The 22,896-nt window shown below is 46.1% G+C and overlaps 1 protein-coding gene across 7 annotated transcripts in view; it reads right to left on the reverse strand.

The window, feature by feature from the left end:
* Window positions 1-22,896, reverse strand: part of SFXN5 (sideroflexin 5) — a 182,651-nt gene that overhangs the window by 94,436 nt on the left and 65,319 nt on the right. For all 7 annotated transcript variants that reach the window (XM_030563309.1, XM_030563308.1, XM_030563307.1 and 4 more), the window contains 3 exons: window positions 21,937-21,990; window positions 17,098-17,154; window positions 14,674-14,739 (listed from right to left, as the gene is read on the reverse strand). In XM_030563309.1, the coding sequence (XP_030419169.1) occupies window positions 14,674-14,739; window positions 17,098-17,154; window positions 21,937-21,990 (177 nt within the window). The remainder of the gene's footprint in view (window positions 1-14,673; window positions 14,740-17,097; window positions 17,155-21,936; window positions 21,991-22,896) is intronic.

Raw genomic sequence — 22,896 nt, forward strand, 5'->3', positions numbered from 1 at the left:
TCCCAGAGTTCCTTTGCCAGGGAGATGATGGTACCGGCAGTAAGTTTCACAGGTTCGGTACCCAATGCAGACTCCTATTTATGCTCTAGCCACAGGGGCATGCCAGATATCAAGTTAATGTGGGGCTAGTACTGAGCCTGCTTACTGGGGAGGCCCTGGTGTGGGCCTCTCCCTTTCTAGAACAGAATCACTTGTCAATGACCAAGCGGGACACTTTCTTACAAGCATTTGCCAATATTTTCGATGACCCTCCCTGGGCTGCATTACTCCTGCTTGCTGAATTTGCTTCATTGCTGACCCTGGCTTTGACCATTGGTATGTGACCTGATCCTGACTAGACTCCTGGCTCCAACAACCACTAGCTCAGATAGCCCATGTTACAGGCCCTGACAGGAGGAGACAGACTGCTACAATGAGTAAGCATGGGTTACATTTATATGCAAATTTTATTTATTACAGTCCAAACACAAACACACTCTCTCTGCCCTTCCTTTCCCTCCCCCCGCAACATCCAGTTAAGGTTGCTAAGCAATCAATGCATTGTTAGCTGTCACTTAATTTACAAAACCCAAGCACTTAAAAGAATATAAATGAACAGTTACAGACAACACAGATCTTATGCTGCCCACACAACAAAGACACACATTAGCCTTATACAATACAAACAAAAGCATATGGATTTTTTTCTCCTTCAGTTTTTAAGATGGAGAAATTCAAAACAACCCTGCAGTCAGAGGGCAACATGCTCATACAAACATATGCTCAGTCCCATGATTCCTAGCTGATGACTGGATTTACTTCCAGCTTTTCTTGGAAATTTAGTCCGTACCCATGGGAAAGCAAGGTCAATAGCAATCATACAGACATTATTTTCCATGCGCAGTCTTAACTATGGAGCACCACTGATGCCTTCATGTGGAATTGCCTATACCACACACACATCATCATACAGGGCTTAATTCTGGTCTCATTTACACTAGGTTCTCACTGGTATAACTTCCTGACCATCCTGGTGTGAGATCAGAATGATGCCAACAATATCACATAGCCCCTCTGGGGTGGAGGGCAACAGGTAGACAACTAACCTGCTGAGCCATAAGCGAAACAGCACATTGCACAGTTGGGAGAGGTCAAAAATTCAGCCAAAGGACACTGGAAAAAGCCCTTACTTTTCTGAGAAATCCCATAGGATCTTTACACAAAGCAGGCAGGATGTTGGTTTTGAAGGCTTGTCCAAAAGATCTTCCTATGCACCGTACTGAAGGGAACTCTGTTTATCTACGTTGGATGATCCTGGAAGCCTTTGAACCTTTGGTTCTGAGGAACTTAAGTGTTTCAAATTGGATGCTTAAAGGCCAGAATCTAAATCTGCTGAAATCAATAAAAAGAGTCGTACTGACTTCAGTGCACTTCAGATTATTGTCTAAATCACAAAGCTAACCCTCTCAGAATTTATGTATATACAGCAGATTTTTGTTACCCTTTATTTTACTGCTAATAATTGATGCAAGCTAGGTATGATAGTGTTATCCCACACCACCTCTGATCCTTCCATTTAACAGAGAGCTTACATTCAATGTAACATCCCTGCAGATAATTTATTTTCTTGTTTATTGTCCTCAGCCTCATTACCTTACATTTCTCCACACTGAGGCCATGTCTACATCTAAAATTTTGCAGCGCTGGTTGTTACAGCTGTATTAGTACAGCTGTATAGGGCCAGCGCTGCAGAGTGGCCACACTTACAGCAACCAGCGCTGCAAGTGGTGTTAGATGTGGCCACACTGCAGCGCTGTTGGGCGGCTTCAAGGGGGGTTCCGGGAACGCGAGAGCAAACCGGGAAAGGAGACCAGCTTCGCCGCGGTTTGCTCTCGCGTTCCCGGAGCCACCCAGCAAACCGCAGGGAAGGAGACCTGCTTGCTCGGGGTTCCGGGAACGAGAGAGCAAACCGGGAAAGGAGACCAGCTTCGCCGCGGTTTGCTCTCGCGTTCCCGGAGCCACCCAGCAAACCGCAGGGAAGGAGACCTGCTTGCTCGGCGTTCCGGGAACGCGAGAGCAAACCGGGAAAGGAGACCCGCTTCGCCGTGGTTTGCTCTCGCGTTCCCGGAGCCACCCAGCAAACCGCAGGGAAGGAGACCTGCTTGCTCGGCGTTCCGGGAACGAGAGAGCAAACCGGGAAAGGAGACCAGCTTCGCCGCGGTTTGCTCTCGCGTTCCCGGAGCCACCCAGCAAACCGCAGGGAAGGAGACCTGCTTGCTCGGCATTCCAGGAACGCGAGAGCAAACCGGGAAAGGAGACCCGCTTCGCCGCGGTTTGCTCTCGCGTTCCCGGAGCCACCCAGCAAACCGCAGGGAAGGAGACCTGCTTGCTCGGCGTTCCGGGAACGCGAGAGCAAACCGGGAAAGGAGACCAGCTTCGCCGCGGTTTGCTCTCGCGTTCCCGGAGCCACCCAGCAAACCGCAGGGAAGGAGACCTGCTTGCTCGGCGTTCCGGGAACGCGAGAGCAAACCGGGAAAGGAGACCCGCTTCGCCGCGGTTTGCTCTCGCGTTCCCGGAGCCACCCAGCAAACCGCAGGGAAGGAGACCTGCTTGCTCAGGGTTCCGGGAACGAGAGAGCAAACCGGGAAAGGAGACCAGCTTCGCCGCGGTTTGCTCTCGCGTTCCTGGAGCCACCCAGCAAACCGCAGGGAAGGAGACCTGCTTGCTCGGGGTTCCGGGAACGAGAGAGCAAACCGGGAAAGGAGACCCGCTTCGCCGTGGTTTGCTCTCGCGTTCCCGGAGCCACCCAGCAAACCGCAGGGAAGGAGACCTGCTTGCTCGGCGTTCCGGGAACGAGAGAGCAAACTGGGAAAGGAGACCCGCTTCGCCGCGGTTTGCTCTCGCGTTCCCGGAGCCACCCAGCAAACCGCAGGGAAGGAGACCTGCTTGCTCGGCGTTCCGGGAACGCGAGAGCAAACCGGGAAAGGAGACCAGCTTCGCCGCGGTTTGCTCTCGCGTTCCCGGAGCCACCCAGCAAACCGCAGGGAAGGAGACCTGCTTGCTCGGCGTTCCGGGAACGAGAGAGCAAACCGGGAAAGGAGACCCGCTTCGCCGCGGTTTGCTCTCGCGTTCCCGGAGCCACCCAGCAAACCGCAGGGAAGGAGACCTGCTTGCTCGGCGTTCCGGGAACGCGAGAGCAAACCGGGAAAGGAGACCAGCTTCGCCGCGGTTTGCTCTCGCGTTCCCGGAGCCACCCAGCAAACCGCAGGGAAGGAGACCTGCTTGCTCGGGGTTCCGGGAACGAGAGAGCAAACCGGGAAAGGAGACCCGCTTGATTACCAGAGGCTTCCTCCTTCCACGGAGGTCAAGAAAAGCGCTGGTAAGTGTCTACATTGGATTACCAGCGCTGGATCACCAGCGCTGGATCCTCTACACCCGAGACAAAACGGGAGTACGGCCAGCGCTGCAAACAGGGAGTTGCAGCGCTGGTGATGCCCTGCAGATGTGTACACCTTCAAAGTTGCAGCGCTGTAACTTCCTCACCAGCGCTGCAACTTTCTGATGTAGACAAGCCCTGAGTTACCAAGGCTGTCTGCTCACTTCTTATTCTTTTTCATTCTTCCCACTGAAGCTGGCCAGACACTTTCCTTCTGCAGGAAATTATGAATATTTTTGTTCTCTATTGGAACAAAGTCAAAATTTATAGGACTGCTGTTTTCAAAATGTATCGGCTAGAGATCTGCCAGCCTATTCTGGAGTTCCAGGCCAGACTGAGGCTGACTCTAGCTTTCCCCATTCTCCTGATAGTCATTGGATTCCTTGCTCACCTGATCTGACATGCATCTGATTTCCTCCTCTAGAAAATGTATGTCTCATTGCAGCACCAGTTCCCCTTCCTGCTCTGAGAACACCAAAGCAAAGAATTAATTTAAGTGTTATGTCATTTTCTTTGCCAAGTTCCCCTTATGCCCCCTAGACAGCCCAATGTTTTCTTTCTGGAACTCTTGCTCATTAGAGGCTGGAAGGGGTAAAGCCTCAGCTGGAGTAAATTGATGATTCAGTGGTACTGCTCTGGAGCTACAGTGATTAACACCAGCTGAGGGGTTGGCACAATAAAGTATATCATCGATCTTATTCCATTATACCCTGCAAGGCTCCTTTGGTTTAGTGGATTGCACACATGACTGGGAGCCAGAACTTCTGGGTTCTATTCCAGGGATTCTCAAACATCATTGCACCATGACCCCCTTCTGACTACAAAAATTACAGGAGGAGGAACAGAAGCCTGAGTCTGCCCAAGCCACAGGGGGCAAGGGGGCTTCAGCCCTGGGGGAGGGTGCCTGTGGCCTGAGCCCTACCACACAGGGCTGAAGACCCTGTGATTCTGTCCTGGGCAGTGGGGCTGAGTCTTCAGTTTTGACCCTAGGCTCCAGAAAGTCTAACACCAGCCCTGGTGGGGTCACAACCCACTTTGGGGTCCCAATCCACAGTTTGAGAACTGCTGTTCTATTCACCTGCTGGAGGATTCTCTGCACCTTGAGGTCTTTAAACCATGATTTGAGGACTTCAATAACTCAGACATAGGTTAGGGGTTTGTTACAGGAGTGGGTGGGTGAGATTCTGTGGCCTGCATTGTGCAGGAGGTCAGACTAGATGATCATAATGGTCCCTTCTGACCTTAAAATCTATGAGTCTATGAGACTCTCTGGGTGACCCTGGGCAAGTCCTTTAAGCTCTCTGTGTCTCATAGACTCAAGGACTGGAAGGGACCTCGAGAGGTCATCGAGTCCAGTCCCCTGCCCTCATGGCAGGACCAAATACTGTCTAGACCATCCCTGATAGACATTTATCTAACCTACTCTTAAATATCTCCAGCGATGGAGATTCCACAACTTCCCTAGGCAATCTATTCCAGTGTTTAACTACCCTGACAGTTAGGAACTTTTTCCTAATGTCCAACCTAAATCTCCCTTTCTGCAGTTTAAGTCCATTGCTTCTTGTTCTATCATTGGAGGCTAAGGTGAACAAGTTTTCTCCCTCCTCCTGATGACACCCTTTTAGATACCTGAAAACTGCTATCATGTCCCCTCTCAGTCTTCTCTTTTCCAAACTAAACAAACCCAATTCCTTCAGCCTTCCTTCATAGGTCATGTTCTCAAGACCTTTAATCATTCTTGTTGCTCTTCTCTGGACCCTCTCCAATTTCTCCACATCTTTCTTGAAATGTGGTGCCCAGAACTGGACACAATACTCCAGTTGAGGCCTAACCAGCGCAGAGTAAAGCGGAAGAATGACTTCTCGTGTCTTGTTTACAACACACCTGTTAATGCATCCCAGAATCATGTTTGCTTTTTTTGCAACAGTATCACACTGTTGACTCATATTAAGCTTGTGGTCCACTATGACCCCTAGATCTCTTTCTGCCATACTCCTTCCTAGACAGTCTCTTCCCATTCTGTATGTGTGAAACTGATTGTTCCTTCCTAAGTGGAGCACTTTGCATTTATCTTTATTGAACTTCATCCTGTTTACCTCAGACCATTTCTCCAACTTGTCCAGATCATTTTGAATTTTGACCCTGTCCTCCAAAGCAGTTGCAATCCCTCCCAGTTTGGTATCGTCCGCAAACTTAATAAGCGTACTTTCTATGCCAACATCTAAATCGTTGATGAAGATATTGAACAGAACCGGTCCCAAAACAGACCCCTGCGGAACCCCACTTGTTATACCTTTCCAGCAGGATTGGGAGCCATTAACAACTACAGTTACCTGTAACAGTCTCAGTTACCCTCTCTGTGTAATGCAGATCATAATAATAGCGTTCCTCCGTTGTCAAGTGCTTTGAGACCTACAGATGTAAGGCCACATATAACATTAACTATTATGATGTGTCTCAGCTCCCCAGAATAGTCAGTGGATAGTTTCTCTCCAGGAAGCAAAGGACCAACCAGAAGCCAAAGATTTGGAGCCAAGGCCCTCTCCTTCCAGGCTCTCTGGCTCTAAGCTCACTGGTCTCTTGGAGTATATCCACATGCATTTTGGAGCCCACAGAAGCTCCAACCCTGGATCTATAGACTTGGCCCAGCGGGGCTCGCACATACGCTCTAAAAACAGCTGTACAGACAGAGCTTCGAAGTTCTGGCTTGGGCTGGCATCCCAGCTCTGCAGCAGCTTCAAAGCACTGTCTACATAGCTATTTTTAGACCACTAGCTTGAGCCCCACTAGCCCAACTTTGTCAAGCCAGGCTGGGATACTCACTCCTGCAGTCTCCAAAGTGCTGTGTAGATGTACCCTTGGTGAGAAAGGCAGCAGGTGTCTCATAGCGAGGGGCCATTTGAGAGACAGGAGCCATGAAAACTGCACAGCCAAATCAGGCTTCCATGAGGTGCCCTAACTGGGTACCCTCCAGTATTTTATTACAGAGCCTGTGTGTCTGAAATGCCAGCCGAGCAGTGCCCCAGACACCTGCCAGTATGGGCAGCTCCAAACTGGACATCCTCACTTCATTTCAGAGTTCCCCTCAGCATACCTAGGTATGAGCACAACACCCAAGGATTATGGTGACAGGAGAGAGGGATACCCTCTGGACCAGCCCTTCCACGTGTCCCCTGAGGTAGAAGCAGACAGTCTTAACATTCAGGCTGCTCATAAAAGAAGCTTCCTAATTAAAAGGCAGTTATTTCTGACAGTCCCCCACTCTCGTGCCCTCATAAAAAAAAATCCGCAGTGTTGCTTACTACAAAACATGGGCCAACTTCTCAGCCTGGTGTTGGTTCCACTGGAGTCTAAGAAATCCGCCTCACTCAGACAGTCTGGAGTCTCTCTAACCTGAGGGCATCTCAACTAGCTCCACAGGGATCCAAACTTCAGACCTCGAAAGCCCGAGGGGCTCCACTAGGGGTATCTTTGGGAAATTCAACTCTATTGTGACTAGATTTCTAAAGGTCATGTCCCCATGCCCTACATTAGGCTTCCAGTGATGTCCCTGCTCCCTCCTTGGAACCTCAACAGGCTGCCCCCGGCCCTTTGTGTCCCTACTATGCTCTCCTGGATGACGGCGCTCAGACAAGCATCACCTCCACCTGAAGAGTAAGGGGGACTCACAGCAGTAGCCTGCAATTGCTCACCTCATTTTACTTAAGGGAAAAGCACCATTTCACACTTGTCCCAGCTTCTTTTCATTTTAAACAGGAGACTTCCCACCCCAATGTTTGTTGTGACCCCAATTGCAGAAGGAAACCCCATATGCAGTTGGATATCCAAGTGCTGGAGGACATCTGTAGAGCCTTGAAGACCTACTTGTCATGAACAAAGGAGGGGAGGGAAAGCCCTATTCCTTCTTCATCCTCAAGTGTTCCTGCAAGAGGATTAAAGCACGTCTGACCATACTCCCTTGCTGTATCCATCCTGATCACCTGTACTTCTGTGAGCCTCCCTTCCCTGATTCAACTTCAAGCCCATTCTGTCAAAGCCAGTTCTTAGGTAGAGAGAAGAGATCCTCCCTTGGATGAGCTCTGGAGTGTCAGATGCACCTTCACCAATCACTACTGACTGGACCTGCCTTTGCCAGCAGATGAAGCATTGGCATATAGACTGCTCCAAGAAAATAATTTATTATTGCCCCTAAGGTGGCTTACCTCAATGGAGCACTCTTCCTTCCCTTCTCTTCCCGGACTGCCCAACTTTCTTCTCCTGTCACTTTAGCCCGTTCAGTTAGCTGGCTGTTAATTTCCCATTCTCCTCCCTGGGTTGGTGTTGCTAACCAGACCCATCATCCATACTGGGAAGCCAAGCCACAGAAAAACAAAAATTTTCTTACCTGCTAATTGGTTTTCCATGCCTTGCTGAGCCAGTGAAGACCCCCCACGCAGGCAGCCCTTTGGACTAATGGATACTGCCGGGAGCATGGTGTAGGCTAAGCAGGTTTAGTTGCCAGCTTTGGATGTCATTCACAGGGCAGCCTAGGGACAGAGAGCCTGATTTTTTGCTCACTAACACTGGAGTAAGTTGGGAGTAACTCTCCTTAAACCACTGAAGCTACAACGGCATCAGTGCAAGGAGAATCAGGTCCAGAGTGTCTGAAAGGGGAGGAGGGCTTGGTGCCAGATCTCTTGTCTAGACACCAGGAGAACTACCATTCATCATCCACACTGCTTGGCCACAGAAAACCAAACAGTGGTAAGAACAGTTGCTTCTATTGCACATAGTTCCCCACCTCCCCGTCTTCCACTCTTTGGATTTTTTTCTTTAATTTAAAACACTCTTTTAAGCTTCACTCCAGGATCATTCTATTCCTCCCCACAGCCAACGTTTCTAAATCACTTTTATATCAGTCCCTCTAGTGCCCATTTTTCCTCCTCCTAATATGACTTGCAGAAGACATTGATGGAAAAGACCTGTTGGATCATCCAGTCCATCTCCTAGCCAGTATGAGATTGCTCCCTACAATATAGTTTTAAAAGCTCCAAAGAACCGGGCAGGCACCACTTCTCTAAGGAAACTATTCCACAGCCCCATACATCTCACTGCCAGGAAGTTTCTCCATATTCAGTCTAAATCTTCCATTTCTTTTTATCTTTACTGGCTGTTATCATGTACCCCTTTAGGCATTCTTTAGACAATTTATATACATATGTAGCACTTTTAATCCTCCTAGTAACTCAGTCCCTCCAGTCCTGATCCTTTGTTTTGTTCTTTGAATTCCTGCCAAATTATCAGTGTCTTTCTGGTAATCTGGTGTTGCCACCAGAATGCAATGAACTGAACACAAGTACAACTGCTTGATTGACGGAATACATACCCCTTTGATAGCACAGGAGCTGAATGAACCTCTGGTTCAACAACCTTCTGCAGAACCATTTGATTACTATGCTGTGCATTGGGCTAATTGTTTTGGTGACATTTCCACAGCTGCATGTGATTCTTGTACTGAGCTGCTTTATGTCAAAGAAACAGCACAGCTTTAAAGGGGCATTTCTGACTCCCAAATGGAGGCTGTTATCACGGTGGAAGTGTATTGGATAGCTGACTCTGAAGCTGGAAGGGTTCGTAGTTCAATACTAGGATTAGTGATGGGTTCAAACCAAAGCCCTGGGTATAAATACCTACACTTTTGGCATGTTTGAATCTGGAACCTAAGAACAATGTCCAATTACGATGCTTGCAAAAATTATTAAGCTTTTTGCTTACATAGCATTTTTCACCTTCCCAAAGCTTGACAAATTAAAGGTATGGGGCATGATTACAAGTAAAGGGTTTTCAGATCACTATAAACCCCTCTGACTTATTACAATTGTTGGAGCTGGAATATTTGGAAAAAAATATATTTTAAAATATACCTGGTGTCTCTCAATTCCTATCAATGTTCCCTGGCTGTGTCTGTCTTGTTTAGGAAAACCAGCTGATACTAATTGTACTTCACATATTACCACAGTGAACAGCGGCCAGATATCCATACTGGGTAAATAAACTCTAACAGAATTCTGATTGTTGAAAAAGAACAATTCTTCCTTAGCGTTCAGAAGATCAATTAAGCGTATAGCAATCAAAATAAAAGGCAGAAAGAAGGTTCGCTTTGGCAAGTATACTGAGAACAAGATAAAAATAAACCAAAATCACAGAGGGATAAAAAAATAAATCTAGGTTTCTTACCAGTAACTAGAATCCTTTAAACATATTGCTTCCTCAGAACCACACTCTTGGAAGTGTATGCTGTGCTGCATCGATCCAACAGTCTTTAAAATAGTTAGCTTAGCTCTACATATGTGCTCAGTGGGGGTAAAGACCACCTCTGTCTAAAGAGTCATGTCTACCCTCCCTCCTCTATTCTTGTCCAGAACACAGGAAGAAAGTGTATGTCTGTGGAGGCAATATATTTGCAGAATATCCTAGAAAAACTACATAAATCAGTGATGGAAGAAACCTGTTAAATCTGCGACTTCATCCCCTTCTTCCTCAGCCAATGCAAGATTATTGCCTAAAGTACATTCTCTAGTTTGTTTTTAAATGGCTAATTTATCTGGAGACTGGGTGGGTGAAGAAATAAGTTCCTGGACCCGGTATAGTTTTCCTTGCCCAAAGTTACATTGTGCATCAGTGGATGGAGAGGGAACAGGTTCCAGGACCAAAAGCTTTAGACATGGGTCCCTACAGTTAGTAGAATTAATCTACATTGAGGCACTTAAATAAGGGACCTGATTTGCAGAGATGCTGAGAAGTGGCAGCTCCTGCTGACCTCCTTTGGGAGCTGCAGGAGTCCAGCACATCTGAAAATCAGATCACTTCTTTAGACACCTAACTTCGGTCACCCAATTTGAACATTTTGACCTATATCTCCTGTCTGGCTCTTAGGTGCTCATTTGGTCTCCCTTACCATGGTATCTGAGTGCATCGCAGTCTGAAATGTCCTTATCCTCACTTTCTCTGTGAGGTAGTGAAATGAGAGCTTCCCCATTGTGTGGATGGGGAACTGAGGTGCAGAGAGACAAAGGCTCAGCTCCTCAAAGGCATTTAGGCTCCTAACTTCCAGAAGGTAGGAGCCTAAAAACCTTTGCGAAGCTGGGCCAAAGTGACTTGTCCCAGGTCCCAGAGGAAGTCTGTGATAGTGGAAGGAAGTGAGCTCAGATCCCAGGCTAGCACTCTAACCATCCTTCCCAGTCACAATCTCAAACCATTAGACCAGTACAGACCAGCCTCTGAATGAAAATCTTGTTTATTGTCAGTAGAATTTGTTCATGAAAGCTGACAAACACCATCAGGCCTGATTCTCCTCTCACTTCTAGTGATGAAAAGCAGGAGTAACTCCAGACATCACCTGAGTGCAACAGGACAAGCAAGAGCCAAATCAACCCCTTTTCCCTAAGAAAACATGTTTAATTGATCCCCAGAAAAGATGACAGCCTCCTAAAGAAATGCACAGCAAGGAGGCCAGATTGAAACAGAGCTCAAAAAAAAAGTTACCACCTATGGCACTGGATGTGTAAACGAAAGTCACAGGACCAGTAAATGAGTCAAGCAGAAAGGAACTAGATTTGTAAGAATTAACAAGGCAGCGCAAACCAGTAAATGCCACTTGCAGTAATGGGGAAACACCTGCTTATAAAGCATTACAGAGCTTTTGGGTTAATTGCTAAAAACACAGGGCCAAATTCTGTTGTAAGCTACACCCCTGCAACCTGATTTGGTCATACAGGCATCACTGAGAGCAGAACCTAGCCCACCGTGGTTAGATAAAGACAAAGGGTATTTAAACTATGGAAAACATGACCTCAAATCAACTGGCTTGTCATGACCTTTCTGTACTGATTCCCTCCCTCCCCATCACTAGCTCTCCTCCTGTCACCTGCACACTGCAAAGTGGAAGGGACTCACTTTAATTAATACAAGGTCTCTGTAGACCACTGGAGATAATGGCACTTGTTTTCAGGTCATCTAGTCTTAATAGGCTCACACTGGGAGGTGATTTGCTGCTAATTGACAGCAGAGATCAGTTAATGAGGTCTAAGGCCTTAGAATCCCAGGGAACAAAAATTAAAGCTCTATCTAAATCATTTTTTGTTTAACAGATAGATGTGGAATACCTGTTTCAGAAACTTTACTTTGGTTATTAACCTAGTCGCTTACCAGGTAAAATCACTGCATCTGTAAAAAGTCTCATCTCCGCACAGCAGGAGGATCTCACTCAGTTCAAAACTGCCCTAAAAGGAAGGGAGCTCCAAGTGAATGAGACTACTTTTACTCAAACTGATAGGGCCAGGCACTGTATAACAATGACACTATATAAGCAAACAAAGTAAAAACTGGCCTGAAAGATGTGTTGTTCAGATTATAATTCCAACAGGATGGGCTAACTGGACTGAAATGATTTAGGATTAATAATAAATATGAATGTTACATTTATACTTACAGTACAAATATCTGTGAGAGGCCACAGTGCCTTATGATGTATCATTATAACAAATGAGATCAGCCAGGATGCCCCTGCTAACAATCCACAGATGTGGCTGTTATGGGCTAGGGCTGAGCTTTGTCAGTGGAGGGTCCCTCATCTGGAATCCACTTTTTCTGCTGATATGAGAGGTACTGACATTCAGGAAATGGTGAAAGACTTGCATCTTCTCCCAGGCTTTTGCCTGCTCTGTGTGTGCGCGTGGGGGGCTAATAGCTAGTATGTGTTGGGGGGAAAGGTCTGGGGTGGGAGGTAACTGCTTGAGGAAATATTGAAGAAACTAGGACAAATTCAGCAGTTACATAAATTGTGGTGGAAGTTGTATGTAGAATGTAAGTGGTAAAGCAGAGTAACGCGGCAAACAGGAATTGTACAAAATGAGTGTAATTTACAACTAAGCCCTAGTCTACACTACAGAGTTAGGGTGTTGTAAGGCAGCTTACATAAGCCTAACTCTGTAAGTGTCTACACTAAAATGGAGCTCCCACCGATGTAAATCGCCCACTACACGGACTTAATAACTCCACCTCCACGAGAGGCATGGTGCTTAAATTGATGTAGTTAGGTAGACGCAGTGTCTGTGGAGACCCTGTGTTACTTACATCGACTGTTGCTGCCTCTCAGAAGCTGTCCCTCAATGGCCCCACTTACAGTGAAATTGGTGTAAGCGCTCCTGGTTAGGATGCGCGCCAACACAAGGAGTATAGTGTGGACATGCAAAAGCAATTGAATTACTGCAGAGCCTGTAAGTTGGTATAACTTAAGACAACTTAATTTTGTAGTGTAGACTTGCCCTAACACAAGGGTGTCGGATAAAGATATATACTTTCAGTCCAAACAATCTCAAAACATTCGACAAACTCTACGTTCAATCTTGCTGTCCTTACTCAGCGAGCATTCCTGACTTCATAGGTCTGAGCGTTTGATTTATAGGCAACACCAGAGAAACACCCACTGCTGCTGTGAAGGGCAGTAGCCTACTGGCAACTGCAGGAAAGTGAGAGATGGGGGACATTTTGGCCAAGATAACCCAGCAAATCCCTGCTCTTACAAAAGTTGCCAGGGGATCTTTAATGTCCAGGCAGAGCAAACAGAACACCTTCATTTTTAAGGCTATATTTGAAAGCCCACCTTGAAAAGAAGAATGGCTGAGTCAACACTGGAAATGCATCTACTCTACACAGATGATGAATAGCTGAATTGAACTTGTGCTTCCAGGAAGTCTAAGAATTTAAACCTGATTGTTACACCACTAAGCCATAAACTTAGGGATGTAAACTTGTCCGGGCTTGTCTTCACTGCTGAGTTAACCTAAGTTACAACTTGAATAATGCCCATAACAAAAATCCCACCGCCACACAAAAACCCTTAACTCAAGTGCAGTGGTGCTTTTAATCTGAGTTGGCCCACACATCGAGCCTAACCCAGGACTGGGCAAACATTTTGGGTGGAGGGCAATGTCTGGGTGGGGAAATTGTATGCAGGGCTGGGGCAGGGGATTGGGGTGCTGGAGGGAGTGTGGGCTGTGGGAGGGGGTGTGGGGTGTAGGAAGGAGATCAGGGCAAGGGTTTGGGGCAGAGGAGAGGTGTAGAGTGTATGAGGGGGCTGAAGGACGAGGGTTGGGGTGCAGGAGGGGTGCGCAGTGCAGGCAGCAGGTTTAGGGCAGGGAGTTGGGGGGCGGGGTGCAGGAGGGGTTTAGGCTCCGGGGTGGCAGCGGCATGCACCGGGGTCAGGGCAGGCTCCCTGCATGCTTGCCCTGTCCCCAGGCCCGCGCCGCTCCAGGAAGCGCTGCGGCCCCTGGGGGAGGGGAGGCGGAGGGCTTCATGTGCGCTGGCCTTGCCGCGCCTCCTGGTACCTCCCCCGAAGCTCCCACTGGCCATGGTTCCCCATTCCCGGCCAATGGGAGCTGCGGGGGGTTGCTGGAGGCTAGGACCTGGGGGCCACAGGGACTTTGGGCTGGCCACTGCTGAGAGCGGCACGGGGCCCGCAGCGCCATGGGGGGCAATCCCGCGGGCTGAATCCAAAGCCCTGAGGGGCCAGATCCGGCCCGTGGGCCGTAGTTTGCCCATCCTTGGGTTAACCTCAAGTTAGCAGATCTCATCAGCTACTAACACAACCAATCTGTGCAGCTAATACAATCATTCTATGAAGCTCAAGTGCCATTATCCAGTGGGGGAATTAACTTGAGTGTAAATAACTCTATTTAACTTTTCAGTGAAGACATAACCTTGACTTCTACTACACAGGGCTACGGCCAAAGCTACACTAGCAAGCTTACAGCAGCACAGCTGTACCGATGCAGTGGCGCCACTGTAAGATCACTCGTGTAGCCGCTCTATGCCGATGGGAGAGAGCTCTCCCGTTGACATCATAAAACTGCTTCAACGAGCAAGCAGTAGCTATGTCGGCGGGAGACACTCTCCCACTGACATAGCGCTGTGCATTCTACCACTTACGCCAGCAAAACGTATGTCACTCAGGGGTATGAGTGGCATAAATTTTGCTGACAAAAGTGGCAGTGTAGTCATAGCCTTAGTAGGGCGCAATGCCTTGGTGGTGCAAAGGCTGGGTGCCTATGGACAGAGAGCCCTAAATGTTAACAATCTTTTCTTGATATCTAATCTAGGTTATGTCTATTAAAGTAAAGCCATTTGCCATTTCAAACAAACCATCTCTCAAAAAATACAAAATTAATATGGGGGAGAAGTTATTTCTTTAGAGGAGAGAAATATAAACTGTTACCCACTGCAATTGAGACAGCACTTATGACAGCTCCCAAGTAGCCCTGGATGAACTTGGATGTTGGAGAAGGCTTTGGAAAGGAAAGAAAAAGAAAACAATTTCAACACAGAATTCTGGTTATGAAAATAATTCTGAATTGTTATTATTACTACTACTATTTTAAAATGTTTGGTTTTGTCACAGCTGCTGGGTTCTATGTGGCCCTGTTAGCTAGTGGGATTGCCAAAACAGCAGGAGTTACAGCCTGATGGAGTAGGTTAAAGCAGGTAGGAGTAGGTTCCACCCCTAGGAGAATGTGGAGGTCTTCCAGAGGATACGTCAACTCATCCAGATCAGTGTTTTTCAATCTGGGGGTCATGGGATGCATTTAAGGAGGGTCACAAGGGCAGGGCTGGTGTTTGGGGCGGCAAACAGGGCAATGCCACAGTGGGCCCTGCAAAGGTAAGTTATATGCTTCAGTCTGAGCCCCACTGGGCAGCTGAGGCTGACGCATGTAACTTACCTTTGCGGGCCCCCTGTGGTTTTTAAGTGAGATGAAACTTGGAATACGCAGGACAAATCAGACTCCTGAAAAGGACAGAGTATTCTGGAAATGTTGAAAAGCAGTGGGTTAAAGCTGTGGTTCGCAACCAGGGGTACGCGTACCACTAGGGGTTCACAGATGTCTTTACAGGGTACGTCAACTCATCTATATATTTGCCTAGTTTTACAACAGGCTACAGAAAAAGCACTAGCTAAGTCAGTACAAACTTAAATTTCAGACTGACAGTGACTTGTTTATACTGTTCTATATACGATACACTGAAATGTAAGAACAATATTTATATTCCAATTGGTTTATTTTATAACTACAGTATATGGTAAAAATGAGAAAGTCAGCAATTTTCAGTAAGAGTGTGGCTGTGACACTTTTGTACTTTTGTGTCTCATTTTGTAAGCAAGTAGTTTTTAAGTGAGGTGAAACTTGGGGTATGCAAGAAAAAAATCAGACTTCTTGAAGGGATATAGTAGTTGGAAAGGTTGAGTGCCACTGACTTAAAGGACTTGGAAAATTATTTATTTAGCACCAGAAATTTACTATTTGTCCTGGAAATATTACATGTAAATGCGATTTGGCAAAGTGGCAGAACTATTCACACACACAGGTACATTATGAACCCAAAGCTGTCTGATTTAACTATAGCTCTTTGAAAGGTTATCTTGACCTTACAATTTCTTTTAGCTTTTAATGAGAATCTATTGCATGTAAGTCCGATGGCTTCTAATTCAGCTTCATACCTGGAGCTCTCAGACATCATGAGAAGTGATACAACAACATAAAAGTTTGGGGGGATGGGGTGCAAAAGAAAGACTCGGAGTAAGAACACTTTAGTTCTGCAACTGCACTGAGAGGAACAGCCCTGGGATACTAACAAAATGGGGGAAGGACTTGTCCTCCGCCTCCCACTAGGGGTTGTATATTTAATCGTGGTCTTCTTTTGTCATCAGAAAAGCCAAATATTGATCATATTTTCTCTTTATTATGTTAAATTATGTCACTTCTTACCAATCAAGACTATCAACCGGGCAAATGGCAGTTGCGGCAGCATGTTGTCTGCCATGTAGGAGACCAAGATCTGGAAGAAAAACTGACTCATCTCCCCAAATTAGTGGATGTCAAGTGTACTGGAGAAGAGAGAAGCTTGGTGTCTGGAAAGAGGCCCAGAATCCCCACTTTTAAATGCTCTTGAAAATGAGAGCATTGGATACAAAGGGCACGCCTGTACAGCTCCTGTGCTAGCTTTATCTAACAAATTCTGCCAGTGAATCTGTAAAGAGCGAGGATGGACTCTAGGACCATGCAGAACTCCTCTATGCAGTCACCCTGATTTCAAATGCTTGAAACCTGTCTGAAGGTGTAGACTGAATACTGAGGAATCACACTAGCAGATGGTTCTTATTAGCACTAACCAGCAAGTACCAGAAGGAACCAGACTCTAGAGCTGAGAGGTCCTGCCTTGGGGACTGATTTTACGTCTGGTTGAGGTTATTTGAGTTACCAATAAAATCAACCCCCTAGGAAGGAGCTAAATAAGGATTACATACAGCATGCATATATTCTACCAAGCAGAATAGGAACTACACCTGCTTATATCACCTAAATCCAGACCAGCAACAGCCTTGCTATTCTGGAACAATACCCCTGGTTTTGGTGCTTTGAGAATTTGAACAAAGGATAACCAGGGACTAGACTGAAAACACAAACTTAGTCTACTTATTATCTAAGACAATTTAATAGTGAAGTCTCCATAGGAGAAAGGCCAATCCATAAACCTGCTGTGGCACCTACCCTGCAGTTCCTGTTAAAGTCCAAGATTCAGGAATTACGCTTTCAGTGTCAAAAGAGATCAGACTTACTGTAGATACTACCTATGTAGCATCTCCTCACCTTAGTTGCATTTCGGTTTGCATAGTTGACACATGCGTTGTGGCTCTGATTCAACCACTAAAAAGGACACAAAAGGAAATAAGAGATACAAACGACTGTTTTAAAATAGAGAATGTATCTATGGTACTACTGCTGCTGCAAAAACCACAACTCCTCCCCCCTCCCCAAACATGATACAGAAAAGTCCATTTTATCCAATTATACCTCCCACTGGGTCACGGAAGCTTTGTGATATCAAGGAGAATACTGTTATATGTCTGTGAAAGTACACAGGTAACAGGGAGGAAAACTAAACGCAGAAATGTGCGTTATCCACTCTACGCACACATACACACTCACACAAACAACTGCCACCCCTGCACATTTCTAATGCTTTGTGCGCACTTGGGGTACGTCCACACTACCCACCAGATCGGCAGGTAGCGATCTATCTATTGGGGATTGATTTATCGTGTCTCGTCTACACGCGATAAATCGATCCCCAAACAGGCTCCCCGTCGACTCTGGATCTCCATCAGGGCGAGAGTGGAGGTAAGTCGAAATAAGATACGTCGACTTTAGCTACGCTATTCTCGTAGCTGAAGTTGTGAATCTTACATTGACCGCCCCGCCCCACCCTGTGTAGACCATGCCTTGGAGTCCAATGCACTCCCCTTTTAAGCCCAGAGGTGGCTTTTAATTGACATCACTGGATAATGAATCTGGTACTCCGACTACAGTATTAGCTACAGTAAAGTTTAAAAGGGACACTGTCAGATAGTTTAAAAAAAACTAAATTTAGGGTCTAAATAAAAGCTTTACAAAATCTATTAACAGGAATATTTTCATGATACTTAAGAAAATCCAGTAAAAACAGTGGGTGTGCTCAGACTTAAATGTCCTATTACAGCTATCCCAGAACAACAGCCTTGTGCTATTCCTATTATTTATTATTGGTACTACAGTAGCCTCTAGAGGTTCCAACAGGGATCAGGGTCTCATTGTGCTAGGTGCAGTACATACACATAGTGAGATAGTCTCCCCAGCTGGTGTTATGTTGAAGAGTGGCTGTTTGATCCCTTTAGGGGCTATCCCCAAAAGAAAGACAAATAGGCTGGTCTCCCCCACTCGTCTGGAGTGGGGCGGGGGAATCTCAGCTTGGTATCCTCCACTGTCACCATTTTGTTACATTGCACCCCACGCCTGGCCCTGCGGTAGACATCCCAGTGTCTTTGACCCTCCCCTTTTCACCAGCATTAAATACACACAGACACACCCTAAAACTAGAAAATAAACACACCCCCTAAATTAAAACAGTACAATTGTGATAAAAACTGATCTAAAGCTGGAAAGATCAAACCTTCTTTAAAATTCTTTTCATAAATGATAGCATCATTGAAGGGTTACAGAACATGGCAATTTTAACATTAAATATTCTTCTTCCTGCTCTCGTCCATGACATTCCTTATAGAAAGTTGCAGGATATTATAGGCCCTAGGAGCCAGTCTTTAAGACCCTCATTAAACTCAGTGGTTCTCAAACTGGGGGTTCATGGGAGGCTGGTCTGGGGATCATGAAAGAATCTACTGTACCATTTTAGGGATATGGACTGGATGATCTAATTGGTATTTCCACCTCTGACTTCTAGGATAGGATTTACTCCCATGGAAGTGTGTCAGCAACAGTACTGGCAACTGGAGAAGAGTAGCGCCGTGCTTTTGAACTGAAGTGCTTTATCCACAGCAGCTGTGAATGAAAAGAACTACGGTTCCCCACCCCACTCCCAAAGCAGGTGCCACATGTAATGTGCTTCAATGTAAGAGTAGGATACTACTGGTTCCTCTCCAGCTAATGGCCAGAACCTGAGAGGAGAGAAAGAAGAAAGGGGGGAGACAGTCACCGAGTGGTTAAATGTGGGGCGGGCATAGGCACAGAAAGACCAAATTAGGTAAAAGCAGTAGTGATAGTCCACAAGCATGTTCTTCCTACTGATCCCAGAACTTTCACATAAAGGAATACATGGGGCCACCAAAATTTGCCTTTTATGCTAAAAAAAATATGATTTGTGAGAATTTTGTTTGGCAATAGGTGCTGGGAATTTGTCCTGGTTTCCAAGTGAGTCTTTATAAAGCTCCACTAATCAAACTTCACCAAAGTGGTCCATCGAGCAGAGCTAGAGAAACTTCTGTAACAGTCCTCAACCAGGCAGAATTGGGTTTCATTGAGAACTCAATACTCACCCCTGCTTGGTCACCATCCCACAACTCCACTCGTTACCGACCAGAATCTCAGCTCAGAAATATAAAACTGGGACAAGTTTTGCTCCATTCCCTTCCTACCTTAAGCAGTCTTTAGAGTGGGGATGGATCAGTGCCCTGTTATCCACTCCCTGGCTCTGCTGTCTTCTGAGATGGCTGGTTGATACACTTCTGGACTCTTCAGGAGGGGGCTGGCTGGCCCACTCCCCCTGTCTGCAAAGTTCAGTGGGGGTGGCAATGGTAGCAGGGCCACTCCCCTCACATCCAGGAGAGATCTACTGGAGGGAGGGCATTCTGAACACTCCCTCAATTCAGCAAAAATGGGACTCCAAAGGCTGAGAGGGTCCCACTCATGCTGCTCCAATGACTGCTTACCTCAGTCTGGGGCCTGACATGCCCTGGACTGCAACATGCGTACTCAAGGTTCTGTGGCTAAAGTATGTCAGTGCAGGCGCACGGGGCTGCTCTCCTCCAGCTGCTGGTCAGAACCTGAGAAATGATACCGAAAGGAGAGAAGAAGGGAAAGAAACAGAAAGGAGTCAGAAAAGGTGGAAAGGAGAGGGAAAAGAGAATTGGAAAGATGGAGGGGAATGGGATCAGAGGAAGAAGGGAGGGAGGGAACACAGATGGAGGGGCAAAATCGTTCTCTCTCTGAGAAGTCTGGTAACCCCATATTTTCTGCACCACAAATTAAGTTGGCATCTGAAGTTTGAGCGAAGCACTTCCAAAATGATGCTCTCCTGTTAACACTGTGATCTGGGGCAATTTGGTTTGACAGTGGGTCCAGCAGGCCATCTGAACCAGAAAAAGTTTGAGAACCACTGAAGCAGTCTCCCAAGTGTGCTCCAAGTTGGGTTGAAGGTTATGTTCCTTTTCTTTGCTGCGAGCCGGGTTTGCATCTGATCACAGTTAGTCAAGCAGTTAGAATCCTACATTTCGCATGTCAAATTCTACCTCTACATAAGCACACGTAACTCCCAGTGAAGTCTAGGCTGTTCTACTATTGGCCTGGGACTTGACATTTGTATATTCTGTTAACCAATTTCTCTTGGATTATGCTCCTGTGAGGAGTTGATTTTTTTTTTTTTTTTTTTTAAGAATACTCTTTCCAGGTCCAAACAAGGATTCCGACACCCTTATTTACACTGAGTAAATGCATTCTTCTTAGCGTATGCCAGGCGTCTCATTGACGTCAGTGGGGCTAAGCACATGAGTAAGAGTAGCATAATCAAGTGTCTGATCCTGCACCACTGAAATCAATGGGAGTTTTGTCACTGACTTCAGCAGGCACTGGATTGAACTCTAGTTCTTAGGCATCATGACAGTGGGAGAGGTGAACAACTCTAGACATTTCCAGCCACAATGCTTCTTAAAGTTGTATATTGCACAAGATGCAGCTTCAGTGTTTGAACTATGTGGCCATAACTTACCTTGTTGAATTTAAATACAGCCACAAGTTACTAGGATATGCTTATGTTTTCTGTTGACTGCACCTTTCCAAAGTCCTAGATAGTCTGCATTATGCCTTGATCTTCCATGGCTAGCATGACATTTTATAGCACTATTTACTCTGAAGGCAATAAACAAAGATTTTTAAGAACAGTTTGAATAAGTCTTATTATTTCAATTATTCAGAATTGTTTATTTGGGATAACATTTACTATGGCTCAAATTCACACACACACACACCGCCCCTCCCCCCCCAAATAGCTTTGTACAAAGAAACCGCACTGGGCTAATTGCAGAAACATTAGCCAAGCCCCCATTCAGAATGCAGAACTGGCACAGAGCCCAGCTCTCAGCTGATGCCCATGCAGCAAATGTGGAGTCTTCTGCATATATGCTCTGCTGCCACCACTGAAGTTCCACTGTCTTGGGGACCTTCTGAAGCTGGAGAGCCCAGTGAATTTCACTAAGAGAATATGCAGTGCTGTTGCAGCTGTGTCAGTCCCAGAGCATTAGAGAGACAGGGGTGGGGAAGATAATATCTTTTATTGGACCAACTTCTGTTGAGAGACAAGCTTTTAATCCACACACAGCTCTTTTATTCTAAGAGCTCTGTGGAGCTTGAAAGTTTGTCCCTCTCACCACAGAAGTTGGTCCAAAAAAGGGTATTACCTCACCCCCTCTCGTCTCTCTAACAGAATACGCCCTTTTCAAGGTATGTAAAGGCTGGAACCTAAATGACTTGACAGAATGTCGTCAAAACAGCAGAGGTGAGAGCATCAAGGGCCTAATTCTCCATGGCTTTGCACCTTGTGTCATCTTTTACACCTGAGCAAAGTGGGTGTAAAGCAATACCATTTGGATTTAGAACCATTTTACACCTCCTTTATGCAGGTGTAAATGATAACACAGTGTGCAGGGCAGTGGAGAATCAGCCCCCTGGGTTTATTTGCAGCATACTCCAGTCCTACCAAAAATTTCCAATGAGATCCAGCCATACTGTCTTCTCATGAACTAAGATGCTCTTGATGCAGAAAGGTAAATATGCCTTAGTCACGCTGTCATTTTTTGGATCTATGCTGGAGATGTAATTTAATTATGCTTTTATTTTGTCAGATAAGTCCATAGACAATGTGCCATGGCAGAAGATTGTTACCTGCCAAAAAACAGTGGACGCCAGTGTCTGGTTTGGCAGGAGAAGACCAACAACCTACAAGAGAGAGGAACAATTTAAAAAAAAAAAAAAAAAGGCATAATGAATAAACTGTCAGTCTGTTCGTGGTGTCTTCCTACGTATTAAGCACACTGAGATGCTTTCCACTCACCTATTCATGTGTGGATGAGGGGCAACAGGTGGAGAATATATCAGCTCCGTCAGGGTTTACGATGTAGCCCAGTATCATACAAAGGAGCAGGATTAAGAAAGGGGATGGAAATCTAGAAAGCAGGATTCTCTTTCCAACTCTGTCACTGACCTTCCCCCTTAACCTCTCTGTAACTCAGTTTCTCCATCTGTAAAATGGGGATGGTTGTACTGCCCACCCTCACATGGAAGAGTCTTAATTACTTTTGCAACAAGCTTTGAGATCCTTGGATGGAACTTGGTACAGAAGGACAAAGTATTAGAAGCTGTATTACTCTGAGGACTAATACTCTATTGGGACTTCCACAGTTTGCTAATCAACTACTTTACACAAGTACCCTCTGGAATAGAACTTAAATATGTTTCAGAGAAATTCACAAATCATTTCTCATTGGTTGGCCGGGGGGTGGAAAGGTTTTTATTTTTCTTTGATGCGTTTATTGTTTCAACTTTTGGAAGTGCAGCTCCTCTAGCAAATGTCGAAAAGAGATCAGATTTTAATGTTGGAAAACAGGGAACTACCACCTAGCAGTTCAAGTGCTCTTAGTTGGGACCAATTGTTTTAATGATCACGAGTTTAGATACCTCACACCCACAGTTACAAAGACCCTAGAGGTCCAAATTTGGGCCAGGTGTTCAGTCCCATGTTCACTCAGTCAATAGGAGTGGGGATATTGGGCCTCACATGGGTAAGTAGAACTCTACCAGAGAGGTCCTTTGGGGCCATCTGCCTGTCCCAAATCAGGATAAAGG

Source organism: Gopherus evgoodei, chromosome 5 (assembly GCF_007399415.2).
Source record: "Gopherus evgoodei ecotype Sinaloan lineage chromosome 5, rGopEvg1_v1.p, whole genome shotgun sequence".
Lineage (NCBI taxonomy): Eukaryota > Metazoa > Chordata > Testudines > Testudinidae > Gopherus > Gopherus evgoodei.